Source organism: Symphodus melops (assembly GCF_947650265.1).
Source record: "Symphodus melops genome assembly, chromosome: 3".
Lineage (NCBI taxonomy): Eukaryota > Metazoa > Chordata > Actinopteri > Labriformes > Labridae > Symphodus > Symphodus melops.
The window spans coordinates 2,061,453-2,082,980 of record NC_136693.1 but is presented as its reverse complement, the minus strand read 5'-3'; the positions used below and the strand labels follow the sequence as shown (position 1 = coordinate 2,082,980).

The 21,528-nt window shown below is 44.2% G+C and overlaps 1 protein-coding gene across 1 annotated transcript; it reads right to left on the bottom strand.

Annotated features, from left to right (window-relative positions):
• Nucleotides 1-250: 250 nt before the first annotated feature.
• Nucleotides 251-19,328, bottom strand: cngb1a (cyclic nucleotide gated channel subunit beta 1a; the record flags this gene model as incomplete). Its single annotated transcript, XM_079340337.1, has 38 exons — nt 19,267-19,328; nt 17,296-17,416; nt 17,046-17,082; nt 16,911-16,962; nt 16,269-16,368; nt 16,118-16,137; nt 15,216-15,230; nt 14,672-14,777; nt 14,316-14,340; nt 14,164-14,236; nt 13,650-13,762; nt 13,481-13,532; nt 13,310-13,339; nt 13,165-13,225; nt 13,055-13,082; nt 10,710-10,810; nt 9,511-9,608; nt 9,262-9,399; nt 9,105-9,146; nt 8,011-8,152; nt 7,864-7,897; nt 6,792-6,939; nt 6,611-6,712; nt 6,365-6,513; nt 6,031-6,282; nt 5,731-5,939; nt 5,592-5,642; nt 5,137-5,223; nt 4,919-4,983; nt 4,592-4,714; nt 4,362-4,503; nt 4,118-4,277; nt 3,888-3,985; nt 3,661-3,744; nt 3,445-3,563; nt 3,203-3,349; nt 1,958-2,147; nt 251-445 (listed from the first exon to the last, which is right to left on the bottom strand). Exons 2-38 carry the CDS (start codon nt 17,413-17,415, stop codon nt 251-253), a joined length of 3,708 nt encoding a protein of 1,235 aa, XP_079196463.1. The 5' UTR covers nt 17,416; nt 19,267-19,328.
• Nucleotides 19,329-21,528: the final 2,200 nt, after the last annotated feature.

Below are 21,528 nucleotides of genomic sequence, written 5' to 3'. Positions count from 1 at the left end.
TTCAAGCTCATCTTGAGAAACATGATGCTGAATCTCCTCAGTCGGGGGGGGAGGGGAGAGTTGTGAGAAAAGGTCCAGGTGAGGTGAGGTAAACGTTGAGACGACTCGAGGGTGAAGTGGAGTCCGTGTTAAAAGCAGAGAGAAAATCCAGCAGAGAAAAAGCAGCACAGAGATGGCAAAGCTGAATCCCACATCTCTCCTCCGGACGTTCCTGAAAGGCGTTCTGGGAAGCCGAGTTTATCCGGGTGACTCAATCCTCGCCTGTCTTCTTCATCTCCACGGTGAGCAGCTCCTCTCCTTCCTTTCGTGGCGTCATCCTGATGACCACAGAGCTGTCCACCGTCTCCGACACGGCGTCGTCCTCATCTTTAGGCAGAGCGTGGGGGACGGGCGAGCGGCGGTGCATCGGAGACGGAGGGGGGACTGGAGAAGCGGACGGTGGACCCTGAGAGGGGACAAAAAGATGGAAGCACGTGTCATCCTTAATCTTTCTCTTTTTCTCTTTTAAGAACGCTGAGTCGCTTCTCGGCTTCCTTCCTCCCTTTGTTCCTTTCCTTCCTCTTACATGTACGATGATGTCGCCTTCCTCAGAACATACATGCTCTACATTTTTAACTGTAGTTTGGATCCATTGATGAGAAGGTCCTGAGAGGCAGCTGAGATAAAATGATGATCTCTTTTTCTTATTTTAATCCAAACTGTTTTCTCTCTGGGATTTTTCATTTTCAAGAAGATGGAAAAAGTTTTCCCGCCAGTGGCGCCGGTGGCCTAGTGGTTAGTTTATGCAACCGTGTACAGAGGCTGTAGTCCTCCGAGTGGACCGACCTCCCGCATTCAATTCAACTAAAAAAAACTTTATTTTGGGGGCAATTCAAAGGCACACAGAGCAGCACATGAAACACAGTGAAGGTATACTGAAATTATCGAAGGAAAATAAAGCAAAATGCGTGGAGGTAAGTGGACCGTGATGGACTAAAGATGTAATTCTGATGAGTCTGACCTGTTTTCTGCCTCTAGTGGCAGAAATGAGAATTACAACAACGAACAGATACAAAATTGAAATTATTGAGGAGAATTTTGAACCTTTAACATCAAATGGAAAAAGTAACTTATTAACACAAACACAGAATAACAAACCTATAAAAAAGAACTCTTTGAGGTTACAAGCTCAGGAAAGAAAATTATTTAGTCAACCCCAAAATCTTTGTCATCGCTTGTGTTTAGACGAACGTCCTTCATCTTTTTTTTTTTTTTAAATCGATCTTTTGATCCGTCTTTATATTTCGTATTTCTTTAATTTCAATATAAACTCTAAATGTGACTGCAGGCCTTACTGGGATGATTTAAACATCTGGGTACCAGGGGCAGAGAACTTCTTTGTTGTGTGTGTGGTGAATAAATAGATAAACTCTAATAATCTAATCAGATGCAGTTTCTACCCAAGAGCTGTTGTTGCCCCGAACGCCCCCAAATCCCAACCCCACCAACCCCTGAATCTGCTGCTTTAAATTATCCACTCCCTCTGAGGACCGTACAGATTTTTTAATTTTTTTAGTTACTTTAGTTTTTTTTTTAAAAGTTAATTTTTTTCTGTTTTTTCTGATCTGTTGTTATTTTCACATATATATTATATTATGTTATTTGCACACTCATCTCTCTGTGTTACATATATTTGTGCACTGTTTTTCCTCTTGTTTATACGAGAGCTGATGTTTTGTAAATTCGTTGTGATTTAAAATAATTCTGGTTCTGATTCTCATTAAACATTCACAAAGACAGATTTATATCATTTCTGGATCCTACACAGCTCCTTTGAATCACTCTCTGTTATTTCCCAGCAGTGTGACTTTGTGTTTTTTTTTTTTTTGTTGCAGGTTAGCTCCCCCTACTGTGTGTCAGTGGAGTTGCATGAAGCCCTCAGCAGGCACGTGACAGCTGAAGGCTGCAGGTGTCTCACCTCTGCCATGCTCTCTGACGACCTGTAGGCTTTCTTCAGTTTGGCGAAGCTTCCCTCGATTCCCGCCTGCTCCGTCACTTTCAGCGCCGCCTTGAACATTTTCGGGGTCTCCGGTCTGGGCGGGATGATCTCCACAGCCGTTCTACCTTCAACCTTCTCATCCGGCTTTTTGTCCTTCGTCAGCATCGTCCTGTGCACAGACGCAGAGACACAACAGCAGATTAAATAAAACAGAGACTCGCTCACAAAACTCGCTCAGCCCTGAACGAGATTAACGTGGGAGGAGCTGATTCACAACATCTTCTTCTGTCTCAACAACAAGAATCTGACCCTGAACAAAAAAACAAAAACAATCAAAGTGTGGCGGTTTCGTACCAACACCTACAGCACATCCATGCACTCTGCTGCAGCACCATGATCACACTGAGGAGAAGGAGGAGATGCACTGAGAGCGTGAAGATCAGCTGCACGGTCGCTCTACTGCTCTGACCCCGTTCTCGGAGTGTCTGAAGCACAAGGATTAGCGCCTCATCTAATCCCGTTCGGGCCAAATGAGACAGATCAGTGGACAGGCGAGGGCGGGCAGGTGAGCGCAACAGGAAACAAAAACTGCTTCGTTTTATTTCAGGATCAGACACAAAATGTCGACTTTTTCTGACGTCTGATTGTTTGAGGTCACTTCTACAAACGCTGGTTCACTTTTTTACCGACGTTCATCGTCAAGCCCTCATGTCCTGATCCTGATCAGGTGACGCTCCTTCCTGCTGAACCAATCGGCTCTCTTAAACGCCGGGTCCATGAACTCGTTAACATTAACCCCTTCCTGGTGCATCTCCACCTTCCTTTAAACGGCCTGCTGATACGTGAAGGTGCTCAAAGACCTCTGAGACTTATCCTGATTCATGATTAACAGATGATGCATTTATTATGTTTTATTTACATCAAGCTTAAGTTCATCTATTGGTCAACACCGACACGTTCACACGTTGATGTTAGAGGTTTCCATCTCACTCACTCCAGGCGGTTTAGCTTTGCCCTGTCTTGAGTTGTTTTCTTTTTTTGACCTTCTCAGAGCTGGTGATGTTTTCTCTGCACTTTTGTCCAGATCCATATTTCCCTCTGAGGAGACTGAAGTGCATCTAATCCAGTCTGATCTAACCGAAGATGATCTGGCATGTTGAGGCGTTCCCTCCTCTGAACGCTGCGTGTCACGGCCTGCCTTTCCGGACTGAACTCGGCCCTTACTTTGCTTTCTTGCGGAGGAGTTTCTGCGACTCCGGGTAATGAACCAAGATCTCTGCCAGGTCCTTTTTATCCAGGATGAAGAGGTTGGCGAATCCGTGCGCCTTGACGTTGGCTGTACGTCGGTTTCCTCCGCCGCCCGCCAGCAAACTGACCAATAAGAGAGGATTCAGAGGTCAGAATTCCACACTGAGTCAACAGTGACAATAAAACGGGTTACCACGGTGACAGGAAGCAGCTCGGACCTGATCTCTCCAAACACCGAGCCGGCTCTGATGGTGACAAAGACCGTCTGCAGGTCAGGACCGCCCACCACCTGGACCTCGCCCTGTTTGATGATGTACATCTCCCTGCCGATCTCCCCCTGTCACACACACACACACACACACACACACACACACAGAAGGTTAACACTGCAGTGGTCTTAACAGGATTAACAGTTCAGAGAGGTGGGTGGTCACCTTTTTACAGACGAAGTCTCCGGGCAGATAGACGACAGATTTGAGCCTGGTCAGCATGTCGAACACCATCTGTCTGTCGCAGCCCTGAGAGACGGACACACACACACACACACACACACACACACACACACACACACACACACACACTTCTTAAAGTGGAGCCTTTACAGGAAAGTCACAGATCAAGTTAAACACCATGTTGTTCTTTTTTTTGTCCTCCTCCTGACCTGAAACAGGGCGACTTTACTGACGATGGCGTAGTTCACGTCCACGGCGATGTCCATCCTCATTTTAGTGGGGAGTTGAACCAGCAACTCCTGTTCATCTGCAGAGCAAACATCCCAAAATGATCCACTTATTTATTAAAGCTTTGAATGCAAACAGAAAGTACATTATTCTACTTTTTGGATTTGTTGAGAAAAACGTGACCTTCAGTTCACACGCTCTGGTTGCTTACCCAGCATGCCCTGGCTCTTCCAGGTGTAGTCGTACCAGGTCTTGATGCGGTTCTGGACCTCTCGGGGGATGTTGTAGGAGTTCATGTACTTGACGGTGCTGTCCATGCAGGCTCGGTAGTAGTTCTCACTGGCGGTTGCCGCTCCGACCACGTCTCTCATCTGAGAGACACAAAACGTTGTCTTTTATTCGTCGAACTTCGAATGATGCCGTTTAAAAAAAAAAAAAAAACGCGTCTGACTCACCTGACCGATCATGATGGAGAACGCAAAGACGCCGACGAAGTAGTTGATGAGCTGGAAGCAGATCTCGAACACGGTGGTGGGGTCTGGGAGTCCTCCGATGGTGATCAGCGTCTTCACAGCAAAGTAGTAACAGCGGATGTAACTGTCGGGGGGGGACAAAACAGAGAAGACGTTCACAGCCTCCGCTTCCTCAAGCTGTTCACAGAGCGACAGCACGTTCTTCTTCTTACGCGTTGCCTTTTCCATTGTAGACCCACTTGGTGGAGCCCAGGCCTTCGTAGTCGGAGCCCCAGTAGAAGAGGCAGGCGTTGATGTGCAGGGAGTAGAGCAGGTAGGTGGAGGTTCGAATCACCCTGAAACAAAGATGTGATGGATGTTTGCAAAGATGGCGTCAGTGACTTTTCCCCCTGAAAATAAAATTCAGACTCAGCGTGCAGCTGAGTTCAGAAGCAGAGCCAATTTATCTGCTACAAGTCAAACAGGTAAATATGGAGGACGTAGACGTGGCGGCAAAGAAGAGAAATATAAATCAGAGTGAGGTGAAGAAGTTTTCCTACCTGTAGATGTAAGCTTTCTTCATCACGGCCTCCATTCTGTCGTTGAACTCAAAGAAGGCCATGTACTGAGAGGGGACAAGAAGAGTCAAACTCAAAGGAGGAGAGTTCACTGAAATATTTTAAACACACGTTTTTTTACTCAGTTTATTATTATTAAAGAGCTTCAGGGGGGGCGGAGCATATTTGTTGCTGTGAGCCAATAAAAGGGGAAAACGCACCTTCAGCAGGCGAGGAAATCTCAGCAGAGAGTTCACTCCGGTGAAATAGTAAAATATCTCCATGGGAAACAGACTGAGGACGTCCATCTGTAAGCACGCAGACAACACACGCTCAGAACCAGAACCAAAAAAAAATAAAAAATCAATGTCAGATGCCTTTAAGTTAAAAGACGATTTAACATGTTTCATTCATTTGGAGGATCTCGTACATGATCCAGATATTCTGAAGGAAAACAGGACGAGTTGGGAGGATGAGAAGCAGCAGTGTGCCGAGGTCGGATTGAAACCGGCAGCTGCTGCTACATGAGGCACGCTACATAACCGCTAAGCTATCTTTCTATTTATTTATTAACTACGAAGAGAGGAAACAGATGAGCACTATAAATCCTTGTAAACAGCAGACAGGCTGCCGAAGTGCCCTTCAGCCAAACGCACGGCGCAGCTTTTAGCCCCACCTTGAATCTCTCGGTGGTCATGTAGTTTTCTCTCATGTCCTTTTTCTCACACTGAAATGAAAAAGTAAGACAACGTTAAAGGAGCAGTTTGTCCTGAACTGGGATCAGAGAGACGGGTGGCTACGCTTCTCTTTCTGACCACGATGTCTCCGCCGCGGACAAACTGCAGCCTGGGCTGGAAGACCAGGATGTCGGTGATGTAGATGAGGTCACAGGTGTAGTCCATCAGCAGCCACAGGTGGACGTTTTCAGGGGTTTGGTAGGGAAACGCCCAGCGGACGGGGATCAACCACACGTTCCAGTTCCACGCCGCCACGACCACGAAGAGCCAGATCACGTAGATCAGATCTGCGGACAGGAAAGTGCTCATCAGACCAGAATTCACACACGACAGCTTTCTGCTCGTGTTGGATCGAGATCTATCCGACTGCACGTTCACCGGTGAAGGGGTCGATGCTGGAGGGGAAGCGGAACTCCAGGATGACTCGCAGCCAGTCGGGCAGCTGGGGAAGTTTGGGCAGTCGAGGGAGTCTGGGAACTTTAACCGGTTGTCCGAGAACCTTAAAGGGCAGCTCCCACTCCTCCTCTTCTTCTTCTTCTTCTTCTGCTGCTGCTGCTGCTGCATCGTCCTTCTTCTCTTCTCCTGGAGGAGGAGGAGGCGGAGGAGGAGGAGGCGGAGCTTTGCTTGGGGCTGCAGAGATGAAACAGAAATGATAAAACTGACTGTTTTCTGGCTCCTGCAGGTGGGATTCATTTTTTACGTTAGTACATACAGGCTGAGGGACTCTCTTCCTCAGACTCGTCCGGGTCCACCAGCCTCTCTTTCTGGCGCTCTGTCCGACCTTTAAAGAGCCTGACGAGCTCGCTCAGACGATCCTGGACCACCACGCTGCCCACGCTTACTGCCGACAGGGGACGCGTCCTGCAGAACAACACACAGCAGGAAGCTTACAGGTCCAGAACACACACAAGGGGGGGGGGGGGGGGGGCAGAGTGTGTTTGTGCAAGGCTCCTCTCACTCTTCATCTGCAGAAAGCTGGTCACCCTGATTGGAGCAGGTCTTCAGCCCGAGCCTCATCAGCTCCTCCTCGTCCTCGTCTGCAAACAGGTCACCTGCAGGACTGATAAACAAGATGAATATTCTGGTTAGTTTTAAATGGTAATATTTGTGATCCTTCTAAACAAGGCCAGGACTGCTACCTGTGCATCGACATGTTGAAAGCTCTTTCCTCTGGTTCTGGGGTCGTGATGATTGCAGGGATGTTAAGGCCTCTTTCTCGCCACACGTCTTGATCCACATCGTCCACCCTGAGCGCTGGAACTCCTTCTAAACCGGCACCACAGCTCTCTGATCACACGGATCACAAACACAGAGGTTGGACGACCGGGTAACATCTTTTTATGAGCGGTGACGGTACAAAAGAAAACAGCGACCCATGTCGACATTAAACAGCACGGCACAAACATCGACTGCCTGTAAGTTCACCTGTTGGGATATTGGCTGGCAGCTCGTGGCGAAGCAGTGCAGAGCAGCAGAGCATGATGGGATGGATGATGAGGTGGATGTGGGCTGTTATGGGTGTGTAGGGGTTTGTTTGGCACTTTATTTAATCTAGATCTAAAAAGGATTTCTAGGAGGAGCCGCTGGAGGAGGGCGGGGTTAAGGCTGAGGCGGAGGGAACTCTTGGGCTTGAAGTGAAGGTTTTCTGAAGAGGCTGATGATGCTCATGCAGCACCGCTGAGCCCGCTTCGGGAGCTGCGTTAGCTGCTGGGTGAGCTGGGAAAGCTCCGGCGGCGGGGTCGGCACGGACAGTTTGGGAGGGGTGAGGTTATGTTGATGCATCAGCTTCCTGCAGCTCTCCAGACGCCCGGCAGCGCGCGGGAATCGAAGCAGAAGGCGCTTTATCAGGGAACGGCCGCGGGAAACTGGACGGAGAAACGTTCAACGAGTCAACGAGAAGGAAAGAAAGTTCATGAAGGAAAATATCTTGAAGTAGAAAAGCTGCAAAGTGAGACTGAACCAGCTCAACCTTGTTCCTTATAAAAAAAACTATACGATCAAAACATCTGGTATCATGTGGTTATTGAGACTCTTACCAGACCTGCTGTGATGAAGAAAGTTGAGTATTAATAATGTTGTATCTGATCCAATCAAAAAGCTTGTAAGACTTGTGAAATATTTGTTTTTATGATTTGAGGTTATTTGCTTTGTCGTATCTGTCAGTTGTGTTTTTACGTTTCAATCATTGACGACAGATTCTGTTGCTCTCACCTCCACATCCATCTCCTTCACCTGCTGCATTCTCCTGATGAAAGCACAAAACACACAGATTCAGAATGAGAGTACCTGAGGAAGGTGAGGTGAAATGACGTGCGATGCGTTCAATGGACGTGGGAATGAGCGACGCTCGCAGGTTACCTGATCTGAGGGGCTGCTCTGCTCTTCTGAAGCTTGTTGCTCCGCTTGTCCTCTGACGGTTTGAGAGACCGGAGTCTCCAGGTCTCTCGTCTCTGACGCAGGCTCTGCGTCGTTTGATGGAGGCGAGCCGACCAAATGGCTCCTGAGGAGACGCCAGAATAAAGCTCCTGAAAAACTGCGACACTGAGGCTTCAACCCAGAAACGTTTTCCCTCCTTACATTAAGATGTGATTGCAAACAAACAGAGACACTCCTGTTGAGTGTTTGAGGCGTTATTCCTGTGAAAATCAAAGTGTGTTAATGAAAGTCACTGATGGAACATGAAGAGGAAATATGGGGGTCGAATCTGGTCTGTGGCTCAATTCCCACTGTCTCTCTCTTCCCCAGATCTATGTCTCTGTCCACTGTTCTGTCTCTCCAATAGAAGTATAAAATAAATAAATAAAGAGTAAATACTTGTCTATATTTGAAAGTAGCATAAAGAAAGTAAGACTGGTCTAAGAGGATAAAACAGAATCCTCTAGTCGAGCTTTAACACTTAAATAATCAAACTTCCTCTGAAGTTAAAGAAGACAAATAAACCAGGAGCTACACTGTTAACACTTCCTAACCAGTCAACCTGTCCTTGGACATGTTACACAAACATGGTCCCTGCTAATCGACTAGCTAAAGAATACCTTGTCTAATATTTCATTGCGACTGATCCCGTGCATGTACATAATGCCAACACCGGCCAACTCCCAAGACTCGAATGTTTACAATCTCTGGACCCATTTTTGCTGCTGCCATGTTTTGTGGATTTCTCCTCCAGCGAGCAAAACTTTAGATCTGTTTCTGGTTTCCACATCTGGAAGGACGCCACGACACTCGACTGACTGCCGTGTCGTTTTGTTTATGGACAAACACCTGTTTCCAATAAAACAAGACTCTTCGACTCTAAAACACTCGATTACTCTTGACCGGTTTCCTCCTTTTATTGCGTCACACAGTCACACACAAAGTAATGCTTTAACACAACATGCATCTAAAAGCACACCCAGTCATGTATCTGAGCTGAGACCTTTAGAAGCAGTATATGGGATTTATGGACTTACTCTGGGTCCTCCTCGTTCTCCTCTTCCAGGATGTTGGGCAGTCTTTTGAAAACAAAGAGAAGGACAGGTTTGTGTTCATCCAGCCTGGGAGTCTGGGTACGTTTGGATTTCACTGGGCCGAGTGAGCCGATGATCTGTGAACATTCAGGCGACTTACTGCTCGATGGACTCTGGCTGCGTGTCGATGACAATCTTAGCTGAATGCTCCTCCTCCAGCTGCCGGACTGCCTCCTCTGCTGCCTTCCTGGCCATCTCCTCTGCCGCGCGGGCCGCCTCCAGGCACTCCTGCTGCAACCTGCACAGCAAAAGGAAAAAGCTCCGATCATCACCCACATTTAAAAGAAGAAAGAAAGAAACAGCATAAACCCGGATCTTTCCAGAAAAACAAATCAGAAATGTTGCTGACCTTTCCTCCGTGTGAGCCAAAACTTCCACTTCAGCCTCCTTCATGGTTTCGTCCATCGCCGGATCACATCGATCCATTTGTGCCTCGATATCCTTCGCCTGCAAACAACCATAAAAACAGATCATTCCTTGAATCTGCAGCTTATTTTGTCCAGGATTTCAAGGACAGGATTTACTTTAGAAAAACGAAAGATGCATTTAGAGAATTTTTTTTCTTATATTACTTCTCTATAACTTCTGTTTTTCCAATCAGCTGTGTTCCCTTGAAATGTCACATTTGAGAGGGACGTTTTGGATTTTTTTCAACTGATGTATACCTTAAACATCGCAGGTGAAGAAGTCCTGAGTAATCGCAGGCCGATTAAACGATCACCTGCGAAGGATGTGTTTGGGATGTGATCAACGACTTTGGATTCAGCACAAGCTAATCCAGTTACTTCTATCTTTAGCCTCTCAACATCCCTGCACGACTTCTTAGACGCTCGGAAATCTGCGACTAACAGCGCTCACTCGGATCGTCTCAAATCTCACATCTGGTGACCTCATTCCCAAATGTAGAATTAAGCCCAATCAGAAACTGGGAGTTCAAAGCAAAACTTCTCAGTAACAGTGCTGCTGCTGTGGAGTCAAACACTCAACAGAGCCCATTGATCTCTGGATCAATCAGGCACATCTCTAATGCAAGTAGTGTCCATATCTTATCACAGATCCGATCAGAACAGGATCGGTTATCGGCCCACTCCTTTTGTTAATGACCCTCCATCTGGTTGTCCTGACGTTAAAACTCTTATGCATGCGGATGACACTGACGACAGAATTAAAGCAGCTGTTGCAGGAGAGCTCAGCGGTTCAAAGGTCGAGGTCGCCACATGGTGCTGCATCAAACCTAACGTGTGCTTGTCATTTAAAAAGACAGAAAAGTCGTCCTCATAGACTTGGAGACGGGCTGTGGCTCTAGCTGGTCGTCGCTCCACCAGAAGGTTGGGGGTTTGATCCCCAGAGATGCACTTTTCAAGTAATCATCAGAGACGTCATGGGGACGACGTTGTCCAGGTCATGGCTCAACTTCTCAACAGAAATGCACAAAAATCGATAATTGGCCTCGAAGGGTTTCTGCAGCGCTCGGATGTTATTTTCAGTCTGACAGTAATCACTGTACGTTTCCTCGCCGCCTTACTGGATGGGCGGAGTCTCGCTCACCTCTTTTTCCATCGGTTGCAGATTCTCGTCCTGCTGCTCGGCCTCCTTGTCCTGCTCCACATCCTCCAGGACCAGATCTGTCTCCTCCTGAATGATGCTGACTGAACAGCACAGGGCGGGAAGAACACGGCTGAGTCCTGTATACTGTTTATGTGAAACTCTCACGTCAGGGGGGAAAACTGTTGTATTGATGATGGTTATTTTATGAAAGTATTTAAATATCTCATCTACTGGCTGAACTTCCTGTTTTTGACTAAATACATGCAATGAAATGATCTGAACTTTAGACGCAGACCTCAAACATGTCTGACAATGACATTATTGACTACTTGATGGATTGATTCATTGGTTGATTATTTTTCCTTGCACTTTTAGGCTGATTAATCAACTCTGCAAAAACACTCAAAAAGCAATGACTTGGTTTTTTTTTTACAAATGATTGTTTTTTATTTTTTAATGTACAGCAGAATTCAATGTGCGTCAGTAGATCCTTTTGTAAAATCAGCAAAAAAGTTGAAAAAAAAAGTTCTAATACGAGTTGACAGATCTGCATCTAAAAGCTTGAGCCAGTTTGCAATAATATTATAGAACCAAACGATGATTGATTACAGATGAAGCTGAGTGGGGACAAATGGTTTCAGAATTTATCTTGAAGTAACAAGTGTTTGTTTTTGTTCCTGACCTGATTAAAACATAACTAAGGCTTAGTCCACATATAGGCGGGTATTTGTTTCATCAGAGATTTTCCTCCTCCGTTTAAAAAAAATATATCCCGTTCACGCATGTTAAATTCTTAAAAACATCCTCGTCCATGTGAAAATGTAAAATGCATTTATCAACGTTGTGCATTCAGGCGTCTCTGCTCGTTAACATAGTGGGAGAGTAATTATTAGTATGTGTGAAGTCCAGTTAGCAACATCAGCACCTGCTCCAGTTTGGTCTGCCGTCGCACCGACGCACAGCGTGACGTCACAAGACCAACACTCGGGTTTCCCCCGTCTGCACAGAAACACTTTAAACCGAGTTTCTGAAAATGTTCACCCTGGAAGGAGTTTTTTTAAAAAGGTGCGTCATCAGTCACTTAAAAATACCCGCCTGCGTGTGGACGAGACCTGAGTGCAGAAAATCTCATTCATTTATTCTTCATGTGGTAAACAAGTTAAAACGTATGTACAGACATTTTAAAGTAAAAAAAAATCGGATTACGGTAGTTTATTTTACATTCATGTTTGTTTAGAAAGTGTTTATAGTGCATGATGGCTAAAACTAAATGCACTGCAGCTTTGCAAAGCGAGTTGTTTAAAAGCAGCTCCATGCTGTGCCTCCTTCTTCAGTTAGTTTAAAGAGATCAGGCGGCTCTGAGTGTCAGTGCGAGCGACTCTCTCCGTGTCCTCCTCCTTCTCCTTTTGTTTAAAGGGGCTCGCCGCCTGTCCCCCCTGAAACAGAAGGAGAGGGGGAGCTTGGTTAGAGTCTGCCTCGTCACTGACACCAGACCTGCCGATGAATACAAACAGCCCAACCAATGAATCAATCCCTCCTGCTGCTCGAGTAACAGAGGCCGCACAAACAACATGTACAGTTGTTGTTTGTCTTTAATGTTCGTCTTTAACGCATCAGCCGGAAAGAGACGGAGTGGAGAGTGGAGGACGGCATGCAACGGAGGGCCGAGGTCGGATACAAACCTGCAGACTTTTTAAAGGTCACATCTTTCTGTTTACATCTTTAGTCCGATCACGGAGCACTTACAACTTCTTTTTTTGTTTTTAACTCAGTAATTTTGTGTTTTAAATTTGTACTTAATTATTTTGTTGACATTCTATGTTTGGTTAATTTTAGTGCTGCTCTTTACCTGCTCTGTGTGCCTTCAAATTACTCCCCCGGGGACAAATTGAATTGAATTGAAAAAAGCATTTTTTTGTCTTGGGTCTCAGACTGGCTGGACTCTGGATTTTATATAAACACCACCACTGTTTTTCCCATGATTACAGTGATTTAAAAGAACTAAAAATTCATTTGTAGTTTGATTTTTTTGAGCGACACGCCCCCATGCTTTCGCATCCTGTTGATGCAGTCAGAGGAAGCTCAAGCTAGCAGTTAGCGACTCTCATGTGGTGAAAAAGCTAACTTTATTGTTTTTATTGTGAACTCAGCGGCGACATGGTGCTGTGTCAAATATGAGGAACATCAAACCTTAAGTTAACCTGTAGCTAGCTTGCACTCCATAATATATTTATCCTGTATCCTTATTGTAATATTGAACGATGTGAAGGCTCAGCACACACGTGTGTTCACAGCGTGCAGGCCTGCTGTGTGTGTCCGTGTAAGCTGTGGAAGCTCTTACTCACTTTTCTGCACCTCGTCTCTGACGCTGTCCTGCAGGAGGAGAAACAGTGTTGTAACAAGGTGAGGTTAAATGATGCCTCGCTGTCTGCCGCTCGGTCCTGCACTGACTCACCTGCTTGTGTACAGGCTGAGGCAACATGCGGCCAATCCCGGTAACGATCCAGCTCATCATTCTGTCAATCAAGCACAAAGTCCGGATCAAACAATGCTGGAATTCTGCAGGAAATGTGAGATTCAGACAAACAGTTTGTTCTTACTTTGGCTGCTGCTCTGCTTCCTTTGAGGACCTGCGAGGACAAAAGAGACGAGTCGTTATCTCAAGTGTCCTACTGGACATCTAGATCCAGTTTAGGACTAAATTGAATTTCCCTCTGGGTCAATAAAGTATCTATCTATCTACAGTCGTTACTGTTAAAGGTCGAACTTACTTCTCAGTGGCAGTGGCTGGTTTTGGAGCCGATGGAGGTTCTGCTTCTTTTGCTGTTTCAAGCAGAACAAAGTGAGGTTAGCAACACTCGTACTTCATTACCCAAAACATAACCTGTTTATATTTTGGCTGAGATACATCTGCGGTGAATGAAACCGAGCTGAAGGTACCTCCAGTGGAGGCACAAGGCTCCGTCTTCTCTTTGGCGTCTGTGTTTGAACGGACATGAAACTCTGGCTGGGGAACGACCTTCTCTATCCCCTGCTTGATCCAGTCGATCATCCTGTGGGTCACACAAACAAACATTTATATATCACACGTTAGATCACAGGTCACAACTCTGCAATCTCTCCATATCCGTCCCTCCTTTTTAATATTTATAGATCGTTCATTGATCGTGCACAAAGCCAACATAAAGCAGAATTCTCATTTTAGCTTTTACTGTAAATGCAGTACGCTCTTTTTCCTGCACAACAGAAATGTGCGTTCCAGCGTGTTAGCTTGACTTGAAGGTTTGCAGCACTGACGCTGCATATCACCATCATCATCACTCGAGTCTTTACTGATAATCTGTCCATCACACTAAGAGCTTGATTGGAGAGAAAGGTAAAATATATTGACTCATTCAGATGGATTATTTCCAACCTTGCAGACGCCATTTCAGACGCACTCACACAAACATACCTGGGTGGGTGAGCTTTAGTTCCAGTTATTTCCTCTCGCTCTGTGTCCTTCACAGTCGTCTCAGGCACTGCAACTAAAATATGTAAAACCATCAGTCACATTTCCAGTCTGAATCTCTGCTGTGTCTGTGGAGGCATCTGATCTATTCTCACCTGGTGGAGCCGCGTTCTGACACACCTGAGGAGAGACAAACAGAGGATCACTGATCGCTGATCTGACTGAACATCAAATGAGGGTTTTCTGAGCCAGAAACCCCAGAAAAAAAATAGAATAAAAAGCCAAGATAAGAAACTTATTTCTTAAGATATAAACCAATCAACACAAATCAAAACACAATGAATTACTCCTTTAAAAGAGCAAGGAAAAGATACAGTAAGTTCAGGTGAAACTGCATAAATCCTGAGGGAAGTTGTTGTGCAGCAGTTTGCAGTAAGTAACCCTACATTTCCATACTTTCAGAAGTTATTTATTTACTTCTGACTCTTCAGGATAATATCAGAGAGTTTACCTCAGCGGGCTGCTCGGCTGTTTGTGGTGGCGGCTCTTTGCGCTTAAGCTCGGGCTGAGGGACAACTTTCTCCAAACCCTGAGCGATCCAAGCGATCATCCCTTTTCTGTGGACACAAACAAAAACACCGACGGTGTCGACTGCATCCTGCTTGTTGAACGACACAAACAGATTTGGTATCCTGCATGCTGATTGGTTAAAATATCTTATTCGTTCATGTTATTATAGCTCACTCTTTGGCAGTCAACGAGTGGATGGGTCCATTAAGTTTTGAATCCTTGGTGCTCAAGATTTGGCATCCCGCCTATCGATTAGTTCATGTGGCAGATAAGTATTTGGCATCCCTTCATTTGATTGGCTCATAGAGCAGCTCACCTTTAACTCTGCCACAGATTTGTTCTTACTTTTGGGTTAAGTATAGCTTCAAATGGACATCCTGTTTGTTCATTGGTTTTCTAAAACTGCTCATTATTTGGCATCCTGCATGCTGATTGGTGCAATAAGCAGCTCACTAATTGGCATGCAGTTATTCATCAATACTCACTTGTCTTCAGGATTACTGTCGACCACAGAGAAGAAAAAAACAAATAGGAAACATCAACATGCAATTTTCACTTTGACACAACAACTTCATACAAACAGTGATAGTGAGAGTTCAACCAGGAACCGGTTTTTGCGCCCTACTTGTCAACAATCCGTGACATGGAAAAGCACTTTGATGTTGAGACATGATTCAGGGTCTTAAACAAAGACCTGAGATTTGACATGGACTTGTTGACCCCGGCCTGCCTCAGTTTCCAGGATTTAAGCTGCAAGTCTTATTGCAGAGAGTCTCTAGTTTTCAAGTCTTCAAGTCCAGCATTAAATAATTTCATGTTTGAGCAAATCCAAGAAAGTTGAAGTAATTGAGGATGAGGTCAAGTCAAGTCTCTAGCTGATGTAGAGGAGTGGGAGCTCTTTCCAATCGTTTTATTTCAAGTTAAGCTACTTAGATTTCAGTTATAATGAATCCAAAGCCATTTTTTCGATCCACTTGACTCCGCACAGTTTGCTGAGTCAGGTGACGTCATTATAAAGAAAAAAAACCTGGCCCCACTCACATCACTAAGCAGCTATCAGCCGATAGAAAAATACAATAAACTGGGGTTTAATCTGTAGAGGGCAGTCACTGAGCATATTTCTAACACAATATGATTTAAATACTTTGTTGACCTTCAAGACTTCAGCTGAAGAAAGTGGTCTGGGGTTTAGTTACTCTTTGACAGTCAGACACTTTAAGTACTCATTGGGGCCGTCATCTGCTCTGATTGGCTGGATTTTAATCGAGTCCCAAGTCAACTCCACTACTGGGAAGCTGCATAATCAATACAGAGAATTCTCTTTTACATTTCTTGGTTGAACTGTTTCACAAATGTACAGATCACCCACACCAAGCGCACTGTTTACCTGGTTGTTGTGTTTTCGTCCTGTGAAAAAGAAGCATGAAGGAGGACGGAGACATGGAGGAGCAGAAGATGATGGAAATATTAAAATTAAAAATCGGGATACTAACTGAACATGTGAGGAGGTTTTGATTGTAAAATGTGACCTAACTAACCTTGGAGGTGGTGGAGTTGGTTCGACTCAACTTAGGTGAACCTGCAGGTTGAGGGAGAGCGCTGCTTATCCACCCTAACACACCGGACTGAGAACCTGGACTGTAAACATGAAAAATAACTCCATATTATTAGGTGTGAACAGGACTGTAAGCAAAGGAAATTAAAAACTTACAACACAAAAAGGCGCTAAAATATCCCATCAGGCGTCTTGTCTTAACCGAATCAAGCTAATGGCTAATTGATGTTTCTACCAAGACTGGTACCTCAAAATCCTAAAATCCTAAATACGACTCAAACATTTTGGTTAACTGTGTCACAGATTACCAGTTTTTCTGGTTCAACACATATAGTGCTGCTAAAGTTAGTTTTATCCAACAAATCAACATGCGTTCAGCCTAGCTAGCAACAGTAGCTGCTAAAGAAGTTGGCTAATACATGACGTGAAGCACTGTGGTTATTTTGATGGAAAAGCAGTTTTTATTCAGAACTAGGATTGTAAAAGCCTTTAAAAGCTCACTTAGGAAATTAAAAACTGACTTTAACCCGAACAACCATTGATGTATTAGCGCTAACGCCAGCTAGCTTATGTCTAATTTTGGTATCACTGCACTGATATCTTAATAAATGAGTGAATAACTCACCCATTTCCCTCTTCAGGCTGTGCTTCTTGCTTAGATTTGTCAGCTTTAGTCGCTGTAAAAGAAAGAAAGAAATAAGTGTACTATCAACAAGAAACAAACCAAACAAACGAATGTTCACTGTGTGAGGGAAGTTACCTCCAGTGTTGCAATCATCTTTAAAAGTTACTTTCTTCTGTCAAAAACAAACACAAATAAAGGTTAATGTAAGTATGAAGCTAAAATACAGTCCTATGCACAAATATCAAGTTTTAAAGTTAACAAAGACTGCTGAATAACAATAAGACATTCTGCTGCTTTATATCTACATACAGTATAAGAAAGTGCAGCGTTTTCTAAAATTGCTTCCAGTCTGCACAGTAAAACATGCGTTAATATTGGGACGTACAGGTCCAGGGGTGGTGGCGGTGGCGGTGGCGGTGGGTGCTTTTTCCTCCTTCTGCACTTCAATTTTTCGGGGCGGTGGTTCAGGCAGCTGGGGAGCAACTTTGACCACCCAGTTTAACATCCTGAATTAGCAAAAAAACAACAACACAGAAACAGTGACTGTTGCTGCTGTGGGAAGTTAATCATGAAATTATCTGATCTGATTATTTTATTATTAAGATCCTTTATGCTTTAGCTTTTGGCATTGATTATCTGTCTTAACGCTTTTTAATGTCCAGTGATAAGATCGAGACATCCCCTCCGTCTTCTGCCTGCTCCCCTTTTCAGAAAATGTGTGCTCAAACAGGCCGTTTGGAGACGTTCCACTTAATGACATCACAAAGGGCAGTAGCCCCTCCCCCCTAGGTGGGTGACACTCCCACAGCTAGGTGTTTGTTCTGCCCTCTGAGTCTGCCTTCTCACCGTAAACAATAGGACATGGAGCCAGAAAGCACAGAGTGCACCCGAGCCCTTCCAGAGAGGGGGCGTGGCCAGACACAGCTCATTTACATATTTAAAGCTACAGACACAGAAACAGCCTGTTCTGAGCAGGGCTGAAATAGAGGGGTTTATAGACAACAACACACTTCACACACATGTTTCAGGGAGCTTTGGGTCTTTTTTGAACTGGTTGAACAAAGAGGGACCTATAAGGATTAACGTAACCGTCTGTGTCGAACAATGCTGTGATAAATTAGACCTTATGAAGGGATCTAGAAATTATCAGAATGTTGACATCCCAAAAATAAAAAAGATTGCCTATTTTTCTTCTTGTTAAAAAAAAAACAACAAATACAGTTATCCCTGTTTCTAAACACAACTGACCTGATTCTCTGTGTACATTGCTTAATGGTCTTTAGATCAGGTGTAGCTAAATGTCAGCCTCGATTATAGCTGAATAGTCATGACCCTAATCCACCCCAGCAATGTGTTGCTCTGCCTCTGAACATCCATTCATTAGACTGGTGTCCAGTTGCTCACTTGCACTTTCCAGAAAGCCCTTTTGCAATGTCGACACTCTCCAGTTAGTTTTCCAATTAACAAGGGTAAACAGCTTGTAATTAGACAACCTATGAGGTCATCGGCCAAGCCAATAATTCGACAGTCATGATGCTTGCAAGTTTAGCCAATCAAGCTCACAATTATGTAACCAGTTTAGTAGTTATATATACTGTACATCAGGTAATAATACACTTAAGTTTGTCTATTCCCAACGTCATTTATCCTGGTAAACATTCAGATAATTAATAACATGAGAAAATTAACCAGTAGGTCTAAACAGGTTGATTATCTGGGCAGTCAGCTAAAGCAACAACATCATTTTTCCATAAACAAATGAGAAGCACAAAATGGCTGAATTACTCCTGCTCGTTATTTAATTGGCTTGCCATCGAGGCGAAACTCGAATTTTGTTTGAGAATGTAATAAAAAGTATTATCCCTGATTATTAATTAATTATCCCTGATACTTAAAATATTTTGTATTTTTTTTAAAGGCTTGGCTGTAGATCTGTAGTTGGACCATTAAGAGAACGACAGGATGAAAAGTGATGAATATCCATACAGGGTTGATATTAAAATGTTTTATGACAGAATAATATTAAATTACGTTGTTATCTTGTTATCGTTAGAAGAAGAAATATCAACACTTTTGACAACCTCACTCTCTTGTCAGTCCATCAAAATGTAGCTAAAAAAAACAAATCACATTACAAGCTACTATGCATGCTTTCATTTCTATTCTTTGAAGCAAAGCAAATCTAAAAAGCAGTCATGCATATTTCAAATAAACCAAACAAAATTACCAAACACAACAACGACTCTTCTGTGCAGTAATTCCAAAGCAGTATTGTCCTGTCCGTAAAGGTGTATATTTGGGGATGTCGTGTAGAGGTGTAAGTGGGAGTGGTCTGTTTGGGGGTCTCGTGTCCTACCTGAGTTGTTCAGTCAGGGTCTATCAGCATTTCAAAGAGTGGCCATGAAAGAGCTGTCAACACCAGGACGGATCGAATCACTGTGGGAGGATTATGAAGGAACGCCACTAACAGGATTAGTGACGAAATAAATGGCAGAGCGGGACAGACTGAGATGGGACGGGGTCTCAGATTAGACTCCCAAAGACCAAAACATGAAGGGGAACCTCGTCACAACCAAACTGCAGAAGAGCCCGACGCTCAACAACAACACTTTCCCTTCCTGTTCTTAGAAAGACGAGACAATGAACTTCACTTTAATCCCCTTTAGCTTCAGTTTAGAGGAAGATGATGTTCCTCGGACAAGTTTAGACGAGCTTAGCATTAAGTGGAAGTGGGGTGTGTTATAAGCAATTAATCCTAAAGGGTAGCCTATACAAAAACAAGGTAATACAACAGCTTTGGATCAAGCTTGGATGGTAATACAATAACTGTATATCAGATGTTATTGACCTGGCTGCAGAGCTTTCTAACAGAGCTGGTTTCTACAGGAAACAAACCTCCTCTGCTGCTTCATTCATGTTATATTTAGACCAAAGCATGTAGTCATGTAGACCACAGGGGGACTCTTTAAAAAGGTGAAAAAGACGTATAATATGTCCTCTTTAAGGTCGGTTTAAGATGGTTGATAGCCACATTAGATGAGAGTGCAAGGAAAGGCCAATCAACAGGCAGTCAAAGATCTATTTAGACGGTGGATGGAGTCTGAAATCGAGGAGCGACAGTGTGGAAGGACAGTCAGGAAAAGGAGGTTGGATTCGATCCAAGACCGCCCGCTTTGAGGACGACACAACCTCTGTACATGGGGAGCCCGAGTCACCACTTGGCCCACATGTCATCCTTTAAACAAAGAATTGTCTTCAGTTTATTTTATGTTTATTGTTGATAAATTCTCAATCCATTTTTTTTGTCTATAAAGCAAGTGGACTGGCTTCACATGTGGCCTCTGTACGAAGTCGCCCCAGCGTTCAATGAATGTTATTTTTTACCAGTTTTGAAATATTTCTTAATCTGTCCCTGTGAGTGCAGAGCTCTTTGTTTGGATCACCAGATGAACTGATCCGTGTGTTTTTAAATGTCAAAATGGGATTGAAGTTTGTCCTTAAGGTGTCCCGAATGACTGCTGCAGCTCCACATGTAGAATCACCAAGGTGACTGTACTGCACAGCACACCTCTTCTTCTAAGGAAGAGGGAGCTCGTGCAACTAATCATTATTTTCATTTTTGAGAATCACTTTCACAATTACCCAAAGCACACAATTATACCTTTTATGGTGCTTATTTAGTTATTCTAAAAGCCCCAAACTGAACTTTTTCTTTATCATCGGCTCCCTCCTCTGTTGGTTTTAACAGCTGGAGAGAGACGGAAAACGTGGGATTGAGAAAGTCGGTGATAACACGCACCCAACCCATGCACAGTGACGAGTGTCGATGATTTAACTCGATGATGGTGCAGCTGCTCCTCAGACCGATCCAAACCTCTCGCTCACTTATTTCTCCGTGCAGAACTCAGGTCTTTGCTCTTTTTTTAAATCTCTATAGTGATGAAGTCTGTCCTCTATAGGTCGGCTGTATTTTGGGCCCAGGTGTCCATACGGCACCTCATGGTTTGTTTGATAGCATCTCAGCAGGGAACATATTGTGGTGGCCTCAGCTTAAACTGTTAATTTGGCCCTGAGAAGGATTAGCTCATAACAAGGTTAAGTTCAGCGTCAGCGAAACAGAGGATTTGAACTCAGGTGCTCAGGCTACCTGTGCCAGACCACAGATCCGGCAATGCTTCAGAGCGACTGTGTGGCACTCCTCTCTGCCGGAGGAGACATTTTGAGAGGTGTCACGCTGCGATTTAAACTTGTGTTGCAGAACGTTTTGTTTCTGTTCACCCTGAAAATATATAATTTATTATGGACAAAAGTCACGTCCCCTTGCAGATGTTAGAAATGTTTTGAAGACATTTATCAGATACAAACCTTCAAGTTCTGACAAAGTCATCAGACCTGTCGCTTCATGTGTTTGGATCAGAACTTGGAAAAAGAGATTCGATTTCTCTGGATTTAGCTCCTCTGTTGTCTTATCTCCATAACCCTGAATGGTCAGACACCGTGGCATGTTAATGCGGCTTTAGTTCCCTTCAAGGACTGTTTTTATTTGAAATGTTTGATTCTGGTTTAGTCATCATGAAGGGAGTTAACTAAGCTCTGAGGTTCACAGCCAGCAGAATTT